Here is a 19718-nt window from a genome sequence, read left to right on the forward strand (position 1 = left end):
GAAAATACAAACATTTCAGAGTTACTGATGCAGATGCATTTTGGAATCTTGTGTTAATATTGACTCACATAGCAGAATAATCATATTTTAATATACATTGAGAAAAGCTAAATTTGCTTCTATATTTTTTCTTTATATTTCATCAGGGTAGTTTATTTTTAAAACTTTTTTTCTTTAATGTTTATTGCTTTTTGAGAGATAGAGACAGAGTGTGAGCAGTGGAAGGGCAGAGAGAGAGGGAGATACAGAATCCAAAGCAGGCTCCAGGCTCTGAGCTGTCAGCACAGAGCCTGATGTGGGGCTCGAACCCACGAAATGTGAGATCATGACCTGCCCCGAAGTTGGAAGCTTAACTGACTAAGCCACCCAGGTGCCCCCCATCTTATTTTTAAAACCAGAAATTACTTAAGTGAAATCTTTTTTATTTTTTTTTAATGTTTGTTTATTTTTGAGAGAGACAGAGACAGAATGTGAGTGGGTTAGGAGCAGAGAGAGACAGAGATACAGAATCTGAAGCAGGCTTCAGGCTCTGAGCTATCAGCACAGAGCCTGACATGGGGCTCGAACTCACGAGCTGTGGGATCATGACCTGAGCCAAAGTCGGACGCTCAACTGACTGAGCCACCCAGGCACCCCTACTTAAGTGAAATCTTATCCTACTCATATAACAAACACAACAAGCACCACAACACAGAAATATAACATATAAGTTAAAAAGGCAAGTAATTTTTTTTAAAGTTTATTTTTGAGAGACAGAGAGAGCGCAAGAGGGAGAGGGACAGAGAGAGGGAGACACAGAAGCAGGCTCCAGAATAAGGCAAATAATTATAATCAAAACACAAATGTTCATCATTATTCATAACACTGGATCACAACTGCCAAAACCTAACCTATCTTAATTTCTTAGCATTGACCACCATTCTTTTTTTAAGCTTATTTAGAGAAAAAGAGTGAGAGAGAGAGAGCATGTGTGTGCCGGAGCATGAGCAGGAGAGGGGCAGACAGAGAATCCCAAGCAGCCTCCACACTCAGTGGGACTCAAACCCACCAACCATGAGATCACAACCTGAGCCAAAATAGTCAGATCCTCAAACAACTGAGCCATCCAGGCATCCTACCTAAAGTCATGCCCTCCTGAAAGTACAAGAGACACATGTATCTATATCACAAACAAAGGAATCAGACTTTTCAAAGGTTTCATAAGTTTTGACATTAAGTCTACAAAATTAGAAAATTGTGGAAGGAACAACAGGTTTTGGCTAGGATGCGGAGGAAGGGAAACTCTTTTGCACCGTTGATAGGAATGCAAAGTGGTGCAGCCACTCTGGAAAACAATGTGGAGGTTCCTCAAAAAATTATAACCCAGCAAATGCACTACTAGGAATTTATCCAAAGGACACAAAAATGCTGAGTTGAAGGGGCACATGCACCCCAATGTTTATAGCAGCGCTATCAACAATAGCCAAAGTATGTTAAGAGCCCAAATGTCCATCGACTGATCAATGGATAAAGATGTGGTATGTATATGTGTGTGTGTAGCGCGCGCGCGCGCACACACACACACACACACGGAATATTACTCAGCAATGAAAAATAATGAAACTTTGCCATTTGCAACAATGTAGATACAACTAGAAGGTATTATGCTAAGTGAAATAAGTCAGAGAAAGATATCGTATGATTTCACTCATATGTGGAATTTGAGAAACTCCACAGATGAACACAGGGGAAGGGAAGTGAAAAATAAGATAAAAACAGAGAGGGAGACAAACCATAGGAGACTCAAATATAGAGAATAAACTGAGGGTTGCTGGAGGGGATGTAAGTGGGAGGACGAGTTAAATGGGTGATGGGCATTAGGGAGGGCACTTTTCAGAATGAGCACTGGGTATCATATGTAAGAGATGAATCACTGGGTTCTACTCCTGAAGCCAACACTGTTCGTTAACTAACTTGAATTTAATTTAAAAAAAAAAAAAAAAGAAAAGAAAATTGTGGAAGGAATATTAGCTCTCTTTACTGTCTATTTTTAATACAAGTATTGTACTTCATGCATAAATGATGCTGTAGCTACCAGGTAACTCTCTAAAGGCTGGTTCAAATGTCCACTAATTTAGTTTTATCATTTTGTATACTGGAAATAAAGCAGTCAGACCAGAACACTGCCACTAGATAATATTCTCCAGCTTAGAAAGTTAAATGTCTATGCATTACGAATTTATAATACGCCAGGAGACCATTACCCTGTCAAAATCCTGTTCCACTGACTTCTGATCTCTTAAATAGTTTCACTAAGCAAGCAGTGTCACAGAACTTTAGTGAGAATAAAATGCAGGTTTTTATTGTGCAAAAAAGCACAAAGATACAACACTGGCAAGGTACTGGCCTCTACAGCCAGCCAGGTCACTGAGTGGATACAACATCTTGTGTGTCAGACACACTAGGTCTCCTTCCAGCTGCAGACACTTCACTTTAATAGCATGCTGGAGAACAGAATTCACTCAGTGCCCACTATGCACAAAACTGCATGCTTCATTTCATCAGCCAAATAGGACCTCATGATGAAAGAGAGAAAAAATACCAGCACATGAGACAGAAGACAGTATTCTGGTCATGATTCAGTGTTACCCTGACAACATCTTTTAAACACTCTGGGACCCAGTTTCCTCATACTCAAAAGAGGCAAAGTGGCCCATTTATTTCTGGATGACTAGACAAGAAAAAAAGAAGTCATGGGTCAAGATAAAACAAAAAACACTCTGAAAAACACTCAATTTCTCTTCTAGCAATTTTGGCCATACTCATTAAATTTGGAGTTTTATGCTTCTGCCAATAAGTTTTGCTATTGTAATTGCCCGCTGCTTCTTCTCTTGGGATATGGTTGTGTGAAAACATGAAGTCTAAGGTTGTGGCAGCCCGCTTGCAACCATACAGGGAAAGCCAAAAAAACCCACACCTGTGAAAAGGCTGACGAAGGCCCTCACATGAACTTCTGAACTACCCATTTCCAGATTTATTATAAAGTAGATGATTAAGGGGTGCCTGGGTGGCTCCGTCGGTTAAGCGTCCAACTTTGGCTCAGGTCATGATCTCACGGTCTGTGAGTTTGAGCCCCGCATGGGGCTCTGTGCTGACGGCTCGGAGCCTGGAGCCTGCTTCGGATTCTGTGTCTCCATTTCTCTCTGCCCCTCCCCCGTTCATGCTCTGTCTCGCTCTGTCTCAAAAATAAATAAACATTAAAAAACAAATAAAAAATAAAGTAGATGATTAAAAAAAACAAATAATAGTGAACAAAAGAGGTCAGCCACAAAAGAGTGTATGCCATGTGGTTCCATTTATTCAAAACAACCAAAACTACAGTGTTCATGTTTCCATACTTACATTTTACAGTGTTAAAGCTAAAGGCTATGAAAAGGCCTCTGGGATGCTGACAAATGTTGGCTTTTATTACCTTGGTGGTGGTTATGAATGATAATAATTCAGAAGGCTATACATTTCTGTTTTATGCTCTTTTCTGTGTTAAATTTCATAGTAAAGGAGTTTAAACATTTTTTAAGTCTTTTTTTTTCCTTATTTAAGTAATCTCTGCACCATGTGGGGCTCAAACTGATAACCCCAAAATCAAGAGTTGCATGCTCTTCTGATTAAGTCAGCCAGGCCCTCTGGGGTTTAAATATTTTAAATGAAAACAAATATAAACATGGGCAAAAGTAAACTACACAATAACTCACTTTTTTCCTGCACAAAACCCACTTAGATGTATTCGTAACAGAATTAACAGCCATAACCAAAGTGTACTGGTGAGGGGAGTTCTAAAAGGCAATAGACCCTGTACATAGTACTGGAAAAGAGTCAAAGAACCAGGATTTAATACCTGGCTCTTCCTCTAACTGGGAAACATTTTGAGCTAGCTACTTAACCTCTCTCTGTACTGCAGTTTACTCATCAATAAAATGAGGATAATAACAGTGAGTAGCACAGGGTTGTCGTGAGGAAAAATGAGCTACTATATATGCAAGGTGCTTAGAGCAGAATCTGGCACATAGTAAGCACTCAACAAATAATAATTACGATTATTTTGAAGGCTTTAAAATTAAACAGATGAAAATATGTTAAGACACGCTTGCCAAATTTGATAATGGTAAGGATAGCAAATATGAAATCAATCACATGGCTTATTGGGCAATATATTTTACTACTTTTGAGATCCTAAAAGTTATCATTTATACCATGAGAATATTAAGAACTGACTGATTTATTTCCCAGATGCCTCCTTTAGAAATAGGGTTGATATGCAAAAATGTATATTACAAGAACCTTAATGTAGAATACTAAAGAGTACCTTATGGCTGGCTATAAGTGGCCTATTTTGATAGCCTACAAACAAGTTAATAATCTTACATCAAGTCATTTCCCCAGTAATGAAGATGCTATCAGCACATAACTCAGCAAAACAGCTTCCTCAGGCACTAGTCTAAAAAATTGTCGTTTAAAAATTTAAATAAACATCATTTACATTAGGGATAGGGATTAAAGACTATGCTTATCATGATGAAAAACATATATACATTATAGTTTCTGTGTTATGGAAGTGCATTTAACTTTTTGAACTTTGAGATTTGGAAGCAGAATGTAATCAGCTTACTTTCATTTAAGTATTCAACAATGTATACACGACGAGAAAATGGCTATTAAGAGAGCCATAAGTCCTAGTGAGTCTGGCCAACAAGTTACTTCCTTCAGCAATTAAAAATAATGTAGCCAAATATATAACTTATAAATCACTGGCAGTGGTTATTAGTTACATAAAAACTATCTTTAAGGAAGAAATATTAATAGCTAAAGTTAAATGAAACAAACAAAAAACAAGCAATTACTATCCACTGGAATAAAAGCCTGTTCTGAAAAAGACAGAAAACTAGTTGTGAAGGTCCAAGATAATTTTCAGATTGGTATATCCTTAATATGTAAGAAAAAAGAATCCTAGAATTTATCTACCCATTCATTTAAGTTTTCTCAGGCAATTTCATCCATACCCAATGCCAGACCAATAAGACATATGTTAAATTAAATACCTGCTCATATGTTCATATATTCAGAGGATTCCCCTGATCATTCAATCTAAAAAAGCCCTTGTCACTACCCTAAACACACTTCTTTTTTTTAAGTTTACTTATTCATTTTTTGAGAGAAAGAAAGACACAGAGTGTGAACGGGGAAGGGGTAGAGAGAGACAGGGAGACACAGAATCCAAAGCAGGCTCCAGGCTCTGAGCTGTCAGCAAAGAATCGGACATGGAGCTCGAACCCATGAACTGTGATACCTGAGCTGAAGTTGGATGCTCAACTGACTGAGCCACCCACATGCCCCAGGAGAGAGAGAATCTTAAGCAGACTCCATGCCCAGCATACAGCCCAACATAGGGCTTGATCTCACGACCCTGGGATCATAACCTGAGCCAAAATCAAGAGTTGGACACTTAACCAACTGAGCCACCCAGGAGCCCCTAAACACACTTTATTTTAATTCATAGCACTTACTACCTGCTGACATTATATACCTCTATATTTCCTATCTGTCTAGACTAGAAATAGAGCATAAGCTCGGTGAGCAGAGACTATCTGTCATGTTCACTGTTGTACCCTTAGCATTGAAATGGTAGTTGATAAATGTAGGCTCAACCTTGTCCTCTTCTGAGCTCTACACGGAGATACCCAATGGCTTATTCTACATCTCCATCTAAATGGCTCTTTAGTACCTAGAATTCAACATTTCCAAAAGTGGACTATGATCTATGCCCAACCCCAGCCCTAATGACAATAGCAGAAGTCAGTAATGGAATCACTCACTAATCACCGGGCAACCTGAGCCAAAAACTTAGAAGTCACCCTTGATTCCCCCCTTTCCCTAACCCACCAAGTCCAACGAGCAACCGTCTTTTCATTTCTATCTCAATTTGGCACTCTTCTCCACCTTCAAACGTCATTCAAGCCATCATTATCGTGAACCTAACTACTACAATACTCACCCTTATTTCCTGCTTATCAACTCTAAATTCTTTTTTTAAAAGATCATCATCATGCTTACAACTCTTAACTGGCTTCCCATTATTCTTCAAATAAGACACAAAATCTTTAACATGGTCTTTGGCCCTGTCTCCTTTTACATGCTCACGAATCAATCATTAAAGCAAAAACAATTAGCCTCTTATTTTGACAACATGGATTTACCTTCACGATATTTAGTAAAATTAACCTTCTAGGAATCAAACACATGAAAAATAACAAATCTGAGATTTTAAAGTTTTGTTACATTCATAACCTAAATGTTTTCATTTCATATTAAAACACTTAGGGGCACCTGGGTGGCTCAGTCAGTTGAGCGTCCGTCTTCGGCTCAGGTCATGATCTTGCAGTTCATGGTTTCCAGCCCTGTGTAGGGCTCTGAGTTGACAGCTCAGAGCCTGGAGCCTGCTTCGGGTTCTGTGTCTCCCACTTTCTGCCCCTCCCCCACTCATGCTGTCTCTGTCTCTCTCTCTCAAAAATAAACAAACATCAAAAAAAAAAAACACACATTTAGTCAACTGTCCTTCCACGATACTCACTGGGCATCCATGTCTGCAGGTGCAAATATAAAAATATGCCTCAGGGGCGCCTGGGTGGCGCAGTCGGTTAAGCGTCCGACTTCAGCCAGGTCACGATCTCGCGGTCCGTGAGTTCGAGCCCCGCGTCAGGCTCTGGGCTGATGGCTCAGAGCCTGGAGCCTGTTTCCGATTCTGTGTCTCCCTCTCTCTCTGCCCCTCCCCCGTTCATGCTCTGTCTCTCTCTGTCCCAAAAATAAATAAACGTTGAAAAATAAATAAATAAATAAATAAATAAAATAAAATAAAAATATGCCTCAAATGCATTAGTTTAAAAAAAAAAAAGACACGATATGGAATGGTGTGTAGAGTATAATCTTTCTGTATTTAAAAAAAAATCAGGGAGGGGGCTAGATACAGATATATATGTAGATAAATTGAGGGTTAAAGGATAGGGAAGATTTCTTGAAACTTACCTCCTTCTTTACATTGTTCAAATATAATTTTCATTTTTTATTTTTATTATTTTATATATATGCTATACATCATTTATAAAATGTATATTTTACTACTTTGTATAAAGTATTATTATGTATGTTTTACTTTTATAATTTTTTTTTTTATTTTTTTAAATTTTTTTTTTTCAACGTTTATTTATTTTTGGGACAGAGAGAGACAGAGCATGAACGGGGGAGGGGCAGAGAGAGAGGGAAACACAGAATCGGAAGCAGGCTCCAGGCTCTGAGCCATCAGCCCAGAGCCTGACGCGGGGCTCGAACTCACGGACCGCGAGATCGTGACCTGGCTGAAGTCGGACGCTTAACCGACTGCGCCACCCAGGCGCCCCAACTTTTATAATTTTTAATAGTATTTTTAAAAGATTTATCAAAGAAAATTAGTATTAGTTCAACTGAAATAAAATCTCCATGTTTACTGTCCCTCATGTTTCATCAGAAACAAAATAAACCTGATGGGATTTAATCCCTCTAAATGAAGTCAAAAATTAGGAAGCAAGAAAATAATGTATGGCTCTTCAGCAGCTACATATAAAGTTTTTCTAGCCACCATCTCCCTGATAACAAAATCTAACAGAAAAATAAAAGGTCCAAGTTATGATCCCATTTAGCTTAGAAATACAGAAGAGATCCAATTTGATCCCACCTAATCCCTATGTATGAAAATTAAACTCATTCTTACCTCGATTTGACAATCTCTTTTTCATATATATCTTCAATGACCTGTTATCAAAAATATAAAAATGTTTAATATTTCAAACATTTTTTATCCTAAATTGATAGTTTTCTATTACTGAGTTACTGAGATTACACAAAATAAGTTGGTTTAGGATATCAAATACTACTGAAATAATAATTAAGAGATCTTTATAATCTCATCACATTCCTCAAAATGTAAAATAACAGAAAGCAAAGTTGTAGAAGAAGATAAATAAAATATGTCTACATAAAAAGATTCCTAGAAACAATCATTAAACGATATGTTCAAGGTGGCTCTATTGTGAACGTTTAAGATGACTTATTCATAATATTTCTAGGAAAAATAAAAATTCACAAATAAGAATATTTTAAAAAACTTAAAAGTATGTTATCAGACTCCATGTAAGAATGATAACAATGTACTTTCAAAAGCCAGACAGTAAACTAGAAGTGTGAAGACATAAAAGAAGCGGATTACAAGTTGGTTTTCCAAATACACACAATAAAGCCTCAGAATTTCAATTCTTTTGGGTTAGTGAGGCCAGGATGCTGTGATACTTCAGAATTCAGCATTGATGTTGGAAGCCTAGTTCAAATCACCCATTTTCATTGCAGATAGCTAGAAACCTTGCCTAGGACAGCTCTAAGGCTCACTTTCCCAATCTACAAAAAGGATCTACACAAAGTATCCCACAGGGTTGCTACACAAAGTATCTACACGAAGTATCCCACAGGGTTGCTATAAATAAGATACCACATGTAAAGAATTTAGTGCAAATGTTGGCATATGGTGAGTCTTTAACAACAGTTACCAGCAGAAGTCACAGAAGTGCTACTAATAATACTTAAAAAAAATCCTACTGTAAAATTATGAAGTTCTTTAACATGGTCATATATTTTACTCTAGCTATATCTTTTAACTGCCCAAAGTTATTTGTCACGTAAATGTGGGTGATAGAGGGAGGAAGACAGTGAGGCAAACAAGTCTTCAATTTAGAAAAAATTTCTGTTATTGCTTTTCTTTTTATAAAAATTCAAATTAAATAATAAAATGAAAGGCATAATCTTTAAATACCAACCTACAATAAAGTTCTTCTAAACAGATATACATAACTTCATTCAGTATTATAACTAGTGTTAACTAAAATGATCTGGATATAATCTTTGAAAATCTAAATATAGAGCTGAGCCTGGGTGGCTCAGTCAGTTAAGCATCCGACCTCAGCTCAGGTCATGACCTCACACTTCACGGGTTTGAGTCCCGTGCTGGGCTCTGTGCTGACAGCTCAGAGCCTGGAGCCTGCTTCAGATTCTGTGTCTTCTTCTCTCTCTGCCCTTCCCCTGCTCGTGCTCTCTCTCTCTCTCAAAAATAAATAAAAACATTTTTTAAAAATTAAAAAAATAAAAATAGATGAAAATCTTAACAATTAGGTTCAACTCAATCTAGTTGCTTCATTAAAATATTCTTGTTATTAGTGAAAAATGACCCTAGGAACCCCCAGACAACATATACAAACACATACAAACAGCATATAAAATAAAGCAATTCTGGTAGTAATTAGAGTGATTAACACATACATGTTTATGAATACCTCTCGACGAATACAGGGATTGCAGGCAAAACAAAAATATATTTACAAATGAAACATTTAAGCTCAAATAACGTAAGAAATTTCTGGTTAAGGGGCATCTGGGTGGCTCAGTCGGTTAAGCGTCCAACTTTGGGTCAGGTCATTGATGGTTAGTGAGATCAAGCTCCACACTGGGCTCTCTGTTGTCAGTGCAGAGCCCACTTTGGATCCTCTGTCCCCCTCTCTCTCTTTCTGCCCCTCCTGTCTCGCTATCTCTCAAAAATAAAGTGTTAAAAATTAAAAAAAAAAAAAAAAAAAAAAAAAGAACTTTTCGGTTAAGTTCAGTTTTACCAAGCGTGCCTAAAGCATCACAACTCAATTTACAATGGCAGAACCTAAAGGGAGTCTTCATTAGCTGACCCTTGAACAATGGTGCCAATCCCCCACACACTCAAAAATTCATGTATAACTTTGGACTTTCCCCAAATTTAATTACCAATAGTCCACTGTTGAACGAAAGACTTACAGATAACATAAACAACACATTTCATATGCTATATATATTATATACTGTACTCTTACTGTATCATATATTGTATGTTATATACAGCATATATGTATATAGCATATACTGTATGCTTACTGCATATACTGTATTACACACTGCTAGAAAAATAAAACACTACTAAGAAAACCATAAAGGGGGAGCCTAGTGGCTCAGTTGGTTAAGCATCTGACTTCGGCTGGGTCATGATCTTGCGGTTCGTGAGTTTGAGCCCTGCATCAGGCTCTGTGCTGACAGCTCAGAAAGTGGAGCCTGCCTCAGATTCTGTGTCTCCCTCCCTCTCTGCCCATCCCTGCTTGCACTAGTTTTTCTCTCTCTCTTTCAAAAATAAACATTAAAAAAAAAATAAGGAAGAAAAGACACATTTATAGTACTATACTGTGGATGTATATATACATACATGTATACACAGACCCATGTAGTTCAAACTTACGTTGATCAAGGGTCAATACTTGTTAAATGGCATTCAATGTTATCTCTGTTTCATTTAAAGATCTCTCTTTTTTTTTTTTTTTTTTCTTTTAAGAATCTATTTCAGGGACTCCTGGGTGGCTCAGTCAGTTAAGTGTCTGACTCTTGATTTTTGGCTCAGGTCATGATCTCATGGTTGGTGAGATCAAGCCCTGCATCCAGCGCAGTGCTGGATTCTTTCTCTCTGACCCTCCTCAGCTCCACACAAGCATGCATATGCTCTCTCTCAAAAATAAGCAAAAATAAATTAACAAAACAAACAAACAAAAGAAAACAAAACATTTCAATGAGAATGAATCCTACATTTAGGAATTTTTGTTTTCATTTATCCTAAATTGTTCCAGTTGAACCATAAGTCCATTCCCTTATTTAAATATTACTGGTCTTTAGTTATCTATCCTCTACCCTAAACAACTCCCACTGCTTCCACCATTTTTACAAATTTTTATCTCAGTTCATCAACCTAAAAATTAAAAAAAATATCTTCTATCCTACCTGTACTGTCAAAAATTATACAGAAATTCCTGTATATTTACAAAGATATTCATTACATGGTCATTATAATAATGATAAATTTAAAATAATCTAAGAATCTATAAACAGGAAAACAATTAAATTATACACACAATTTTTGAAAAGCTTAACACAGTAAAACGACAATAGAGGTGATCTCTGGGTAGTGATTTTTATTTTCTAATGTGTAACTTCTACATTTTCCAAATATTCTAACATGAGTAATTGTTAGTCTGATAATTAGAAAAGTGTAATTTGAACTTAAAAAGAAATCATGGAATGCTTCTGTTGAATTAGCCCTTAAAAAAAAAGATACAAAGAACGTACCTATTCAAAAAGAATGTTGTAAACCAAAAGTACTTACCTTTATATCAAAAGGTGATTTTTTCTTGATATGCGGAGCCCAGTACTTACATGCTAACTGCAAAAGTAAATAGTATAAACAATAAGTCACAGGTTCGTATCATTGTCGAGCACAAAGACTGAGATCATATATCAATAAGCTATTTTTTAACAAACACTACAGGCACTGGGGGACAGAGTAATTCTACTTTCTAAGAGGACTATATGGGCAAGCAGGCCAGTTAGCATCCTTGGCCCCAGCCCACTAAATGCCAGTAAGGCCCTGCACTGCACTCTGTCATTGTAATTTTAAAAAACAAAATATACTTTTCTAATCACCACTAAAGAAACGGTAGGACCCAATTAATAATCACAGTCAAATATCTTCAGCTAGAGATAAGAAAACCCAGGAACCTCCTAGAAAGAACACCCTAGAACCTACAGATTAAGTGAGCTACCCAAGATTACAATTAGTTAAGAGTTGAGCCAGTATTAGAAAAACAGATTCAAAATCTTCAGTTATATGTATAAAACAATAACATTTAAGTGATTAGTGGACACATGTAACAAAACCTAAAAAGTTATCTATAAGCGGATTATTACAAAGAATAAAAGAGCTGGTATACTTTAGCAGATTTGGTTTCACTTGGAAATTGTGAATTCTAAACACATACATTCAATATTTCCACATACATTCAATATTTCCAGACATTTAGCTGTATTGCATAATATTATATTCAAGAAAAAAATGGTTTTATTAATATATGTTTTTTAAAGAAACTCAACTACAGGGGCACCTGGGTGGCTCAGTCAGTTAAGCGTCTGGCTTCAGCTCAGGTCATGATCTCGCGGTCCGTGAGTTCGAGCCCCGCATCGGGCTGTGTGCTGACAGCTCAGAGCCTGGAGCCTGTTTCAGATTCTGTGTCTCCCTCTCTCTGACCCTCCCCCGTTCATGCTCTCTCTCTGTCTCAAAAATAAATAAACGTTAAAAAAATTTTTTTAAAAGAAACTCAACTACAATCTCTTGAAAAATGAAAACTCTAGCAAGCACAAAGACTCAATATATTCATAAAAAAGTGAATCTGCACAGGGTCTAGTGTACTGGAGGAACTCAAATAATAGCTGATGGACTGATGTATGCATGTAGGCATGTGTGCATGGATGAATGAACAAATAAAATAAAATCTGAAATGGTTACCTCTTCTGTGAAGCCTTCCTCAACCCTACCTGATGGTGATAATTACTTCTGAACTCTACTGAATAGTCTTGTGTTTCTGTATTATTATTTGATTGCTTATCTAGCTTTCCTGCCCACTTAACTGGAACACTTATGAGATGGGACCCGTGTCTTCTTTGCTTCTATAGCTAAGCACTTATCACAGTAAACACACTCAAAGGGCCTTTCAAGCAGTGAGGACATTGGTCTTGACGAAGTCTCTCCAAACCAGTAAAATAACGGCCCACTTACGTGATACCTTACTAAACTATCAATCACCCTCCAACCTGAGAGAAAATACTTCACCCTCAGTTATTCTATGCTAGTCTCATTTCCTTATTCCACTGCCTATGACATCTAGCCATCTTTTCTTTACCTCATACCATTAAGAGAACTGAATCTGCTCTGTTTTTATGATTCAGGGTCTTCCAAATAACTATGTAAATCCTATCTTCTGATCCAAACTGCTTACTGTAAATATATGATACAGCTTTTCCCTTAGGGTGTAACCTGTGACCTCTCTGACACTACCACCCCCAGGAATATACTGCCCTCCCCAACACTCTCCAGCCTCACTCAAAATAGAAACTCTTCCCAATTCCCACTTAGCATAGCCCCTCTCTCCTCTCAAAAATAAATAAACATTAAAAAAAAATTAATTAAAAAAAACCCAAACTACTGTATTGAGAATGAAATCCAAACTTAGCCTCCAAGTGTATATGATCTGATCCCTACATAGTCTCATTTCATACCATTCTCTTACTTTTTAAAAACATTTTTAAAGTTTATTTATTTATTTTGAGAGAGACAGAGACAGCATGAATCGGAGAGGGGAAGAGAGAGGAGAAAGAGAATCCCAAGCAGACCCTGCACTGTCAGCACAGAGCCTGAAGTGGGGCTCGAACCCACTAAACTGGGAGACCATGACCTGAGCAGAAACCAAGAGTGGGACGCTTAACTAACTGAGCCACCCAGGTGCCCCTCTCTCCTGTCTCTTATGTTTGCTATCTTGGCCTTCTTGATATTCACACCACAGGGCATTTGCACTTGCTATTCCCTGGACTGTTTTCCTGTTCTTCCCAAAACTGGCTCCTACTTTGCAGTTAGGTCTTAGCTCAAATGTCACCTCAGCTAGGACTTTCCTGACTGCCTTTCATACACCCCACCCCCATCACTGTCACAACACCGTTTCATTTTCCTGACAGCACTTATTACTGTTTGAAACTATACTGCACCTTTGTCTGACTCATCTCTGTATAATGCAAACTTCTTAAGATGAGGAAACTAATAAACGGCTTTAACCACAAAATGCAGGTAAATGGGAAAAGGGAGATCTAGTTAAAGTTGTCAGGAAAGCTACTCCAAAGTAACAAAGATGGATGACAATGAATTAACCATATAAAGAAAGGTGGGAGAGGATGAGGATTCTGAGCAGAAGGAACAATGCTGAAAGACCAGGAGGTAAAAGCATGGCAAATTCAAATACAGGCAGTTCAGTGTGGCCGAAGCAGAGTTAGAAAGAGAGAGAAAAATGGATGTAAGCACAGGCCAATACTTTAAAGGATCCTAGTCATTACCCTAAGGAAAATTAGGACTCTTTAAAGATTTTAAGAAGGTAAGTGATATGATCAGATTTGCATTTGCGTAAAATCACTCACAGCAATATGAGCAATATGAAGAATGGGCTGGAGGAGAGCAAGAGGAAAGACAAAAGATTTGGATGCCTAAGTCCAGAGAGAAAACAAGGGCGACCTGACTTAGTCTACAGAGAAGCAGACAGATTTAAAAGATACTTAGAATAGAAACATGTAAAATGTAAAGATTAGTTATGCTGCTGAGCTAATAGATGTAAAGTAATCTTTACATGTAAATGTAAAGATTAGTTATGCTGCTGAGTTAGGGCTGTTTCCCTAATTACAGCCAACCGCGGTTTACAATGCAACACAGTAAACAGGTTGTAAATGCACGTTCTCGGATAAAACGATTGCTCTCGTCACAGATGCATCTACTTGGAGCAGGTGTCTTGTCAGGCTCTCATCACTCCACTCAAAGCCTAGGTTATTCTACGGCTAAGAAAAACCCTATTCCGCCCTCTGTTAGCCATCATCTCTGCTACGAAACTTTGCCAGTCTCAAACAGGCCAGGGTGCTGTTTCTTCTGCGAAGAAATGACTGAATGAAGCGACGAACGAATGCCTCCTGGGTGCTCCCAGTCTCAAGGAAAATCCCACCCCCCAGGCCTTGGGGCCTCGACATCTCCTCCCTTCACACACACCAGACTCGCCCAAGCGCACCTGGGTTACGAACTCCGCGTTGATCTGGGACACAGTAGGAGCCACGATTTTCTTGGGCTGAGCAGGGGCCGCCATGGCAGCACTCTTACTCCGCTCCAGTGGTAAGGAAAAGTCCGTAGAAGGAACGGTAAACCCGATACACTTCCCCTAACAGGCAGCCACGGCTGCCTAATTCCGCGAAGCAAAAGCCAGCCAGCCGGTAGGGCCTCAGCCCTCACAGTCCCACAAGAAACGCGTACAACAGCCCGTATATTTCCCCGGAAGCGGAACTGAACAGGGCCGGAAGTTCGTGTAGGCGTTGGGTCTGAGCTAGAGAAAGCAGGGGCTTCGGCCTCCTCCGCATGCTCCCCCTAGCGGACAGCTGAGAGAACACACCCAGCAGTCTGGACCGGATCTCGGTGATAAATCTCAGGTAGGTGGTGTTGTGAGGGTTTTTCGTGGTAGAGTTAGTTGCAGAGGAAGGGGGGAGACTTGACGAGGGGGTTCTCTCCACCCTAAAAAAAAAAAAAAAAAAAGGCAAAAGCAGTAGTGCAAAAAAAACAAAAACAGCCTGGTATGCAGGGCTCAATTTTAACTGTTTTTAACAGATTCATGGAGGTATAAGTTGACATTCAATGAACTGCATGCACAGATTTAGAGTGTAAAATTTGATCCGTTTTCAGTCATACGTCCGTGAAACCATCACCAAAATCAGGATAATACGCATATTCAACACCCCTCAAAGTTTCCTCATGACTTTTGCAATCCATCCCTGTCGCCCAGATAAAAAGGGGCTAAGAGGTTAGTGACTGAAGAGGCAATGGAGGAAGTAGGTGTAAAATGCATTTTCAGCATAAAGGAAAAAAATATAACAGTAACCTGAGAACAGATAAGACTGACGTTGTTTGTCTTAAGGGCTATCTCTTTTTATGCTAAGTGCAGTGGATATTTTTGATTGCCTATCCTCCCTTCTTTCCAAACACAACTTCAAATTTGACCATTATCCATATCCATACTGTTTTATATTGTATATGTAAAATAGAAAACATAAAAAGATGCATTCCCTTGCTTTCCAGAAGCATGTAGTTTTGTTCAGTGATTCTCAAAGGGTAGTAGTCTCAATATAGCAATAACAGCTAACCTGCATAAGTGCAAATTCCTGGGCCCAACACCAGACATCAGAAACTCTGAGGGTGCAGTTTAGTAATCTATGCTTTTAACAAACCCTCTACGTGATTCCAGTGCACACTAAAGTTTAAAAACCACTGATCAACAGTGACAAGAGAGTTATGAACGAAAAGCAGTGCGAGCATAGGGGATGGAGTGTTTAAGGCAAATCAGAAAAGCTTCCGAATGAAGTTGTAACATTTAAGTTCAAACTCAAAGCATGAGTAGAAACTTGCCAATGTATATGCAAAATATTATGTGTTCCATATTCGTTTAATAATACCATGGCACCATTTTTCTTTTCAGTTCTTTCCCCCTCCTAATGCTAACAGAACTCCAGCAGTTAGCCCTGAAACTTAAGCTCTTCTAACCAGCAACAGAAAGCTCGACAAGATAGGAATTAAATGTTCTTTCCCTGATTGTAAAGAGCAGATATTCTGTACCATCAAACAGACCTTGGGGCGCTTGGCTGGCTCAGTAGGTGGAGCATGGATTCTTGATTTCAGAGCTTTGAGTTTGAGCTTCTGTGTTCACTGTAGAGATTACTAAAACAAACAGTAGTCCTTGAAAATGTTATTTCTAACAAAAAATTCTCATAAGTTACCTAGACTTCGAAATTGTTGCTATGTCTTAAAACTGTAGTTCTAATAGGTTGTCTTCTGTAACATGTAAATTGAAATACTTTCGGGGTGCCTGGCTGGCTCAGCCAGAACATGTGACTCTTGATGTCAGGGTTGTGAGTTCAAGCCCCATGTTGGGATAGAGATTACTTAGAAATAAAAAATAATAATAAATCAGTTCATCATTTCAAAAAAAGTTTTCTGCAAGCCAGTTTTAAACTTTAGGTTTCCCCATAATTATGGAAAACCAAATAAAATCCGGCTCAACTAAATTTAATCTTTGAATAGAGTGTGAAAGTCTGTATCTAATTTAAAATAATAGTAGGTAAACCAGATGGAGACAAGAATATACATGGGAGGAACTAATTCTGTATTTCTTTAGTACAAATCTGGAAAGGGCGGGCAGAGGATAAATGGTTAAGCAGGTAGATCATGTGACATGAAATGGAGTTAACATATCCTTTTGTAGGTGATAAGAAGGTATCAGGGGCTCCTGGCTGGCTCAGTCGGTTAAGCATCCGACTTCAGCTCAGGTCATGATCTCGCGGTTCATTAGTTTGAGCCCCGCATCAGACTCTGTGTAGACAACTGAGTCTGAAGCCTGCTTCAGATTCTGTGTCTCCTTCTCTCTCTGCCCCTCCTCTGCTCAATCTCTCTAAAATAAATAAACATTAAAAAAAAAAAAAAAGAAGCTATCAAAGAAATGTAATAAAAAGGAAAAGTAAAAAATAAGTTGGGGCGCCTGGGTGGTTCAGTCAGATGAGCATCCCACACTCCTTTTGGCTCAGGTCACGATCTTATGGTTCCGGGGTTCAAGCCCCATGCTGTTAGCGTGGAGCCTGCCTGGGGTTCTCTCTCTCCCCCTCTCTCTCAAAATAAATAAATAAACTTAAAAAAAATAGGTAAAAATGGAAATGATTAAATATCCATGTTAGGAAATTTAGTGTAGAAGGTGGATTGGAGTGGGCCCAGGAAAGTGTTTGGCAATTGGTACCTTATGACAGTATTATGTGATTTTCCCTTTTTAAAGAAAAAAAAAAAGTCCAAACTGTATAATTTGAAAGTTTATTTTTAAAATATGCTGAAATTTGAATTCTCCAAGACTCTTAATCACCATCTACTTTCCTTCAACACACACACATTTTGTCCTAAAATTGTTGGCCCTACTGCAGTACAAAACAAGAAACAATAATTCCACTAACTCAGCCAATCAAACTACTTCAGGAAGTAATCATGCTATAGCCTGGAATCACCGAAACAAAAAAAATTTAATAAATCTCCTTAAAGATATTTATAAAGTTTATTTTTTCAGAAAACCAAAGTGACTGATTCAACAATACCAACAGTTCTAGCATGCAGCAAATCATGTAACGTCTAATGTTTAATCTTCTTATGGATGTATACAGTTTACTTTCATTCCTATAAAGTTTCCACAAGAAGCTTGCAATGATAAAGGTAAATAAGTATTTTGTTACAGGTACTTCGAATAGCACTACAGTACATCTTTGACAAAATTTGTACAATATTCCAACTTTCAATATGAAACAGCTTAAAAAGGCATGGGCCAAAAAAAAAGTATAGTAGTTATCACTTAAGTAAAGAAAGTCTAATAATCATACAAGCACAACACTATTAGAACTCTCCCTGTTTGGGTTGGGAAAGGACTAAATGAGACATTTACTTCAAATAAAATTACATAAATAGTTTTGGAAAATCCCAAAATACATAACTTCAGACGAAAACCCCTTGAACCTATATTCTTGGAAAACAGGAACTAGTTATTCCTTGTTTTTATGCAATAGGTATGTTCTTGAAAAGTTTTGTGTACAGCAAATTCTGTAAACCATCACGTTGCCTGCACTGGAGGAACATATCTGAAGGAAATCTAAGATAAATTATTCTTTAAAACATGATTCTCCTGCACATTTATACATCACTGAGCATTCTCTGTACTGTTGTTTTATCTGTGTATTAAATCCAAGGTTCTCAAAATGCATTTGGAAAAGAAGATACCAATGTCCCCTCCTCTCTCCTGCTACACAAAGACAATTTTTAGAGTATGACACAGAGCTTACAAAGAATGTTCATTTATCCATTCTCAATAGAGGGCTTGCCACTATATTTGATAGGACAAAGCCACCTGTTCTTTTAGAAAGCTAATGGTTATTTTCTTTAATTACTAAGAAATCTCATTCTTAAAGATTTTACTAAAAAATGGCAAATATGAAGGACAATTTGTGATTGTGTAAGTCTTCTATAGCTTAAGATTCAATATTTCCCAAATAATGACAGTGCTGTTTAGAAAAAGGATACCCTCAATTCTGCAAGCACTTTATTCCTATATGGGAATAATTACCTTACTTATCAAAACAATTTATGAATTATCAAAATAATGTTCTTTAGCATTAGACTCTTGCAAGAAACATAGACTTAAAAACTAGAACTAGACCTGGGGCATCTGGGTGGCTTAGCTGGTTAAGCCTCTGACTTTGGCTCAGGTCATGATCTCACGGTTCATAGTTTTGAGTCCTGCGTTGGGCTCTGTGCTGACAGCTCAGAGCCTGGAGCCTGCTTCAGATTCTGTGTCTCCATCTCTCTCTCTGCCCCTCCCCCATTCATGCTCTCACTCTCTCTCAAAAATAAATAAACATTAAAAAAAATTAAAAAGAAAATAAACTAGAACTAGACCTAGTCATTGCCATTTGATCAAACTTAACAGATTTACTTAAGTCATATGACCACCCAATGCATGAGGCATTAAAACAAAGTTTTACTAAAGTAAATCAAAGTCTTAGGGAGATGCAGATCTAGAGGGGAGTCTTAAGTCTCTAGCTACTGATGTCAATCACCAAGTAAATAGATGAATTGCATTTATTCCTCTGAAAAGATAACACTGCATACAGAACATCAAAGAGATTATGGCACTTGGACAATATTCCTGATAAGTAAACATGGTAAATGTATACAGGGCCATACTAACTTCTCTCCTACTTTTAAATTTGGGAAAAACAGCAAGCTGGGCAAAAAACCAATTCTTTTTTTTTTTTTAATTTTTTTTTTCAACGTTTATTTATTTTTTGGGACAGAGAGAGACAGAGCATGAATGGGGGAGGGGCAGAGAGAGAGGGAGACACAGAATCAGAGACAGGGTCCAGGCTCTGAGCCATCAGCCCAGAGCCTGACGCGG

General features: G+C 37.9%; 1 protein-coding gene across 1 annotated transcript in view; it reads right to left on the reverse strand.

The window, feature by feature from the left end:
• Nucleotides 1-19718, reverse strand: part of AQR (aquarius intron-binding spliceosomal factor) — a 100987-nt gene that overhangs the window by 79357 nt on the left and 1912 nt on the right. The window contains exons 2-4 of the mRNA XM_040493369.1: nucleotides 14766-15259; nucleotides 11279-11335; nucleotides 7778-7818 (exon numbers count right to left, since the gene is read on the reverse strand). Coding sequence (XP_040349303.1) covers nucleotides 7778-7818; nucleotides 11279-11335; nucleotides 14766-14840 — 173 coding nt within the window. The 5' untranslated portion in view covers nucleotides 14841-15259. The remainder of the gene's footprint in view (nucleotides 1-7777; nucleotides 7819-11278; nucleotides 11336-14765; nucleotides 15260-19718) is intronic.

The sequence above is a fragment of the Herpailurus yagouaroundi genome, unplaced genomic scaffold (assembly GCF_014898765.1).
Source record: "Herpailurus yagouaroundi ecotype Mexico unplaced genomic scaffold, PumYag 184, whole genome shotgun sequence".
Taxonomy (NCBI): domain Eukaryota; kingdom Metazoa; phylum Chordata; class Mammalia; order Carnivora; family Felidae; genus Herpailurus; species Herpailurus yagouaroundi.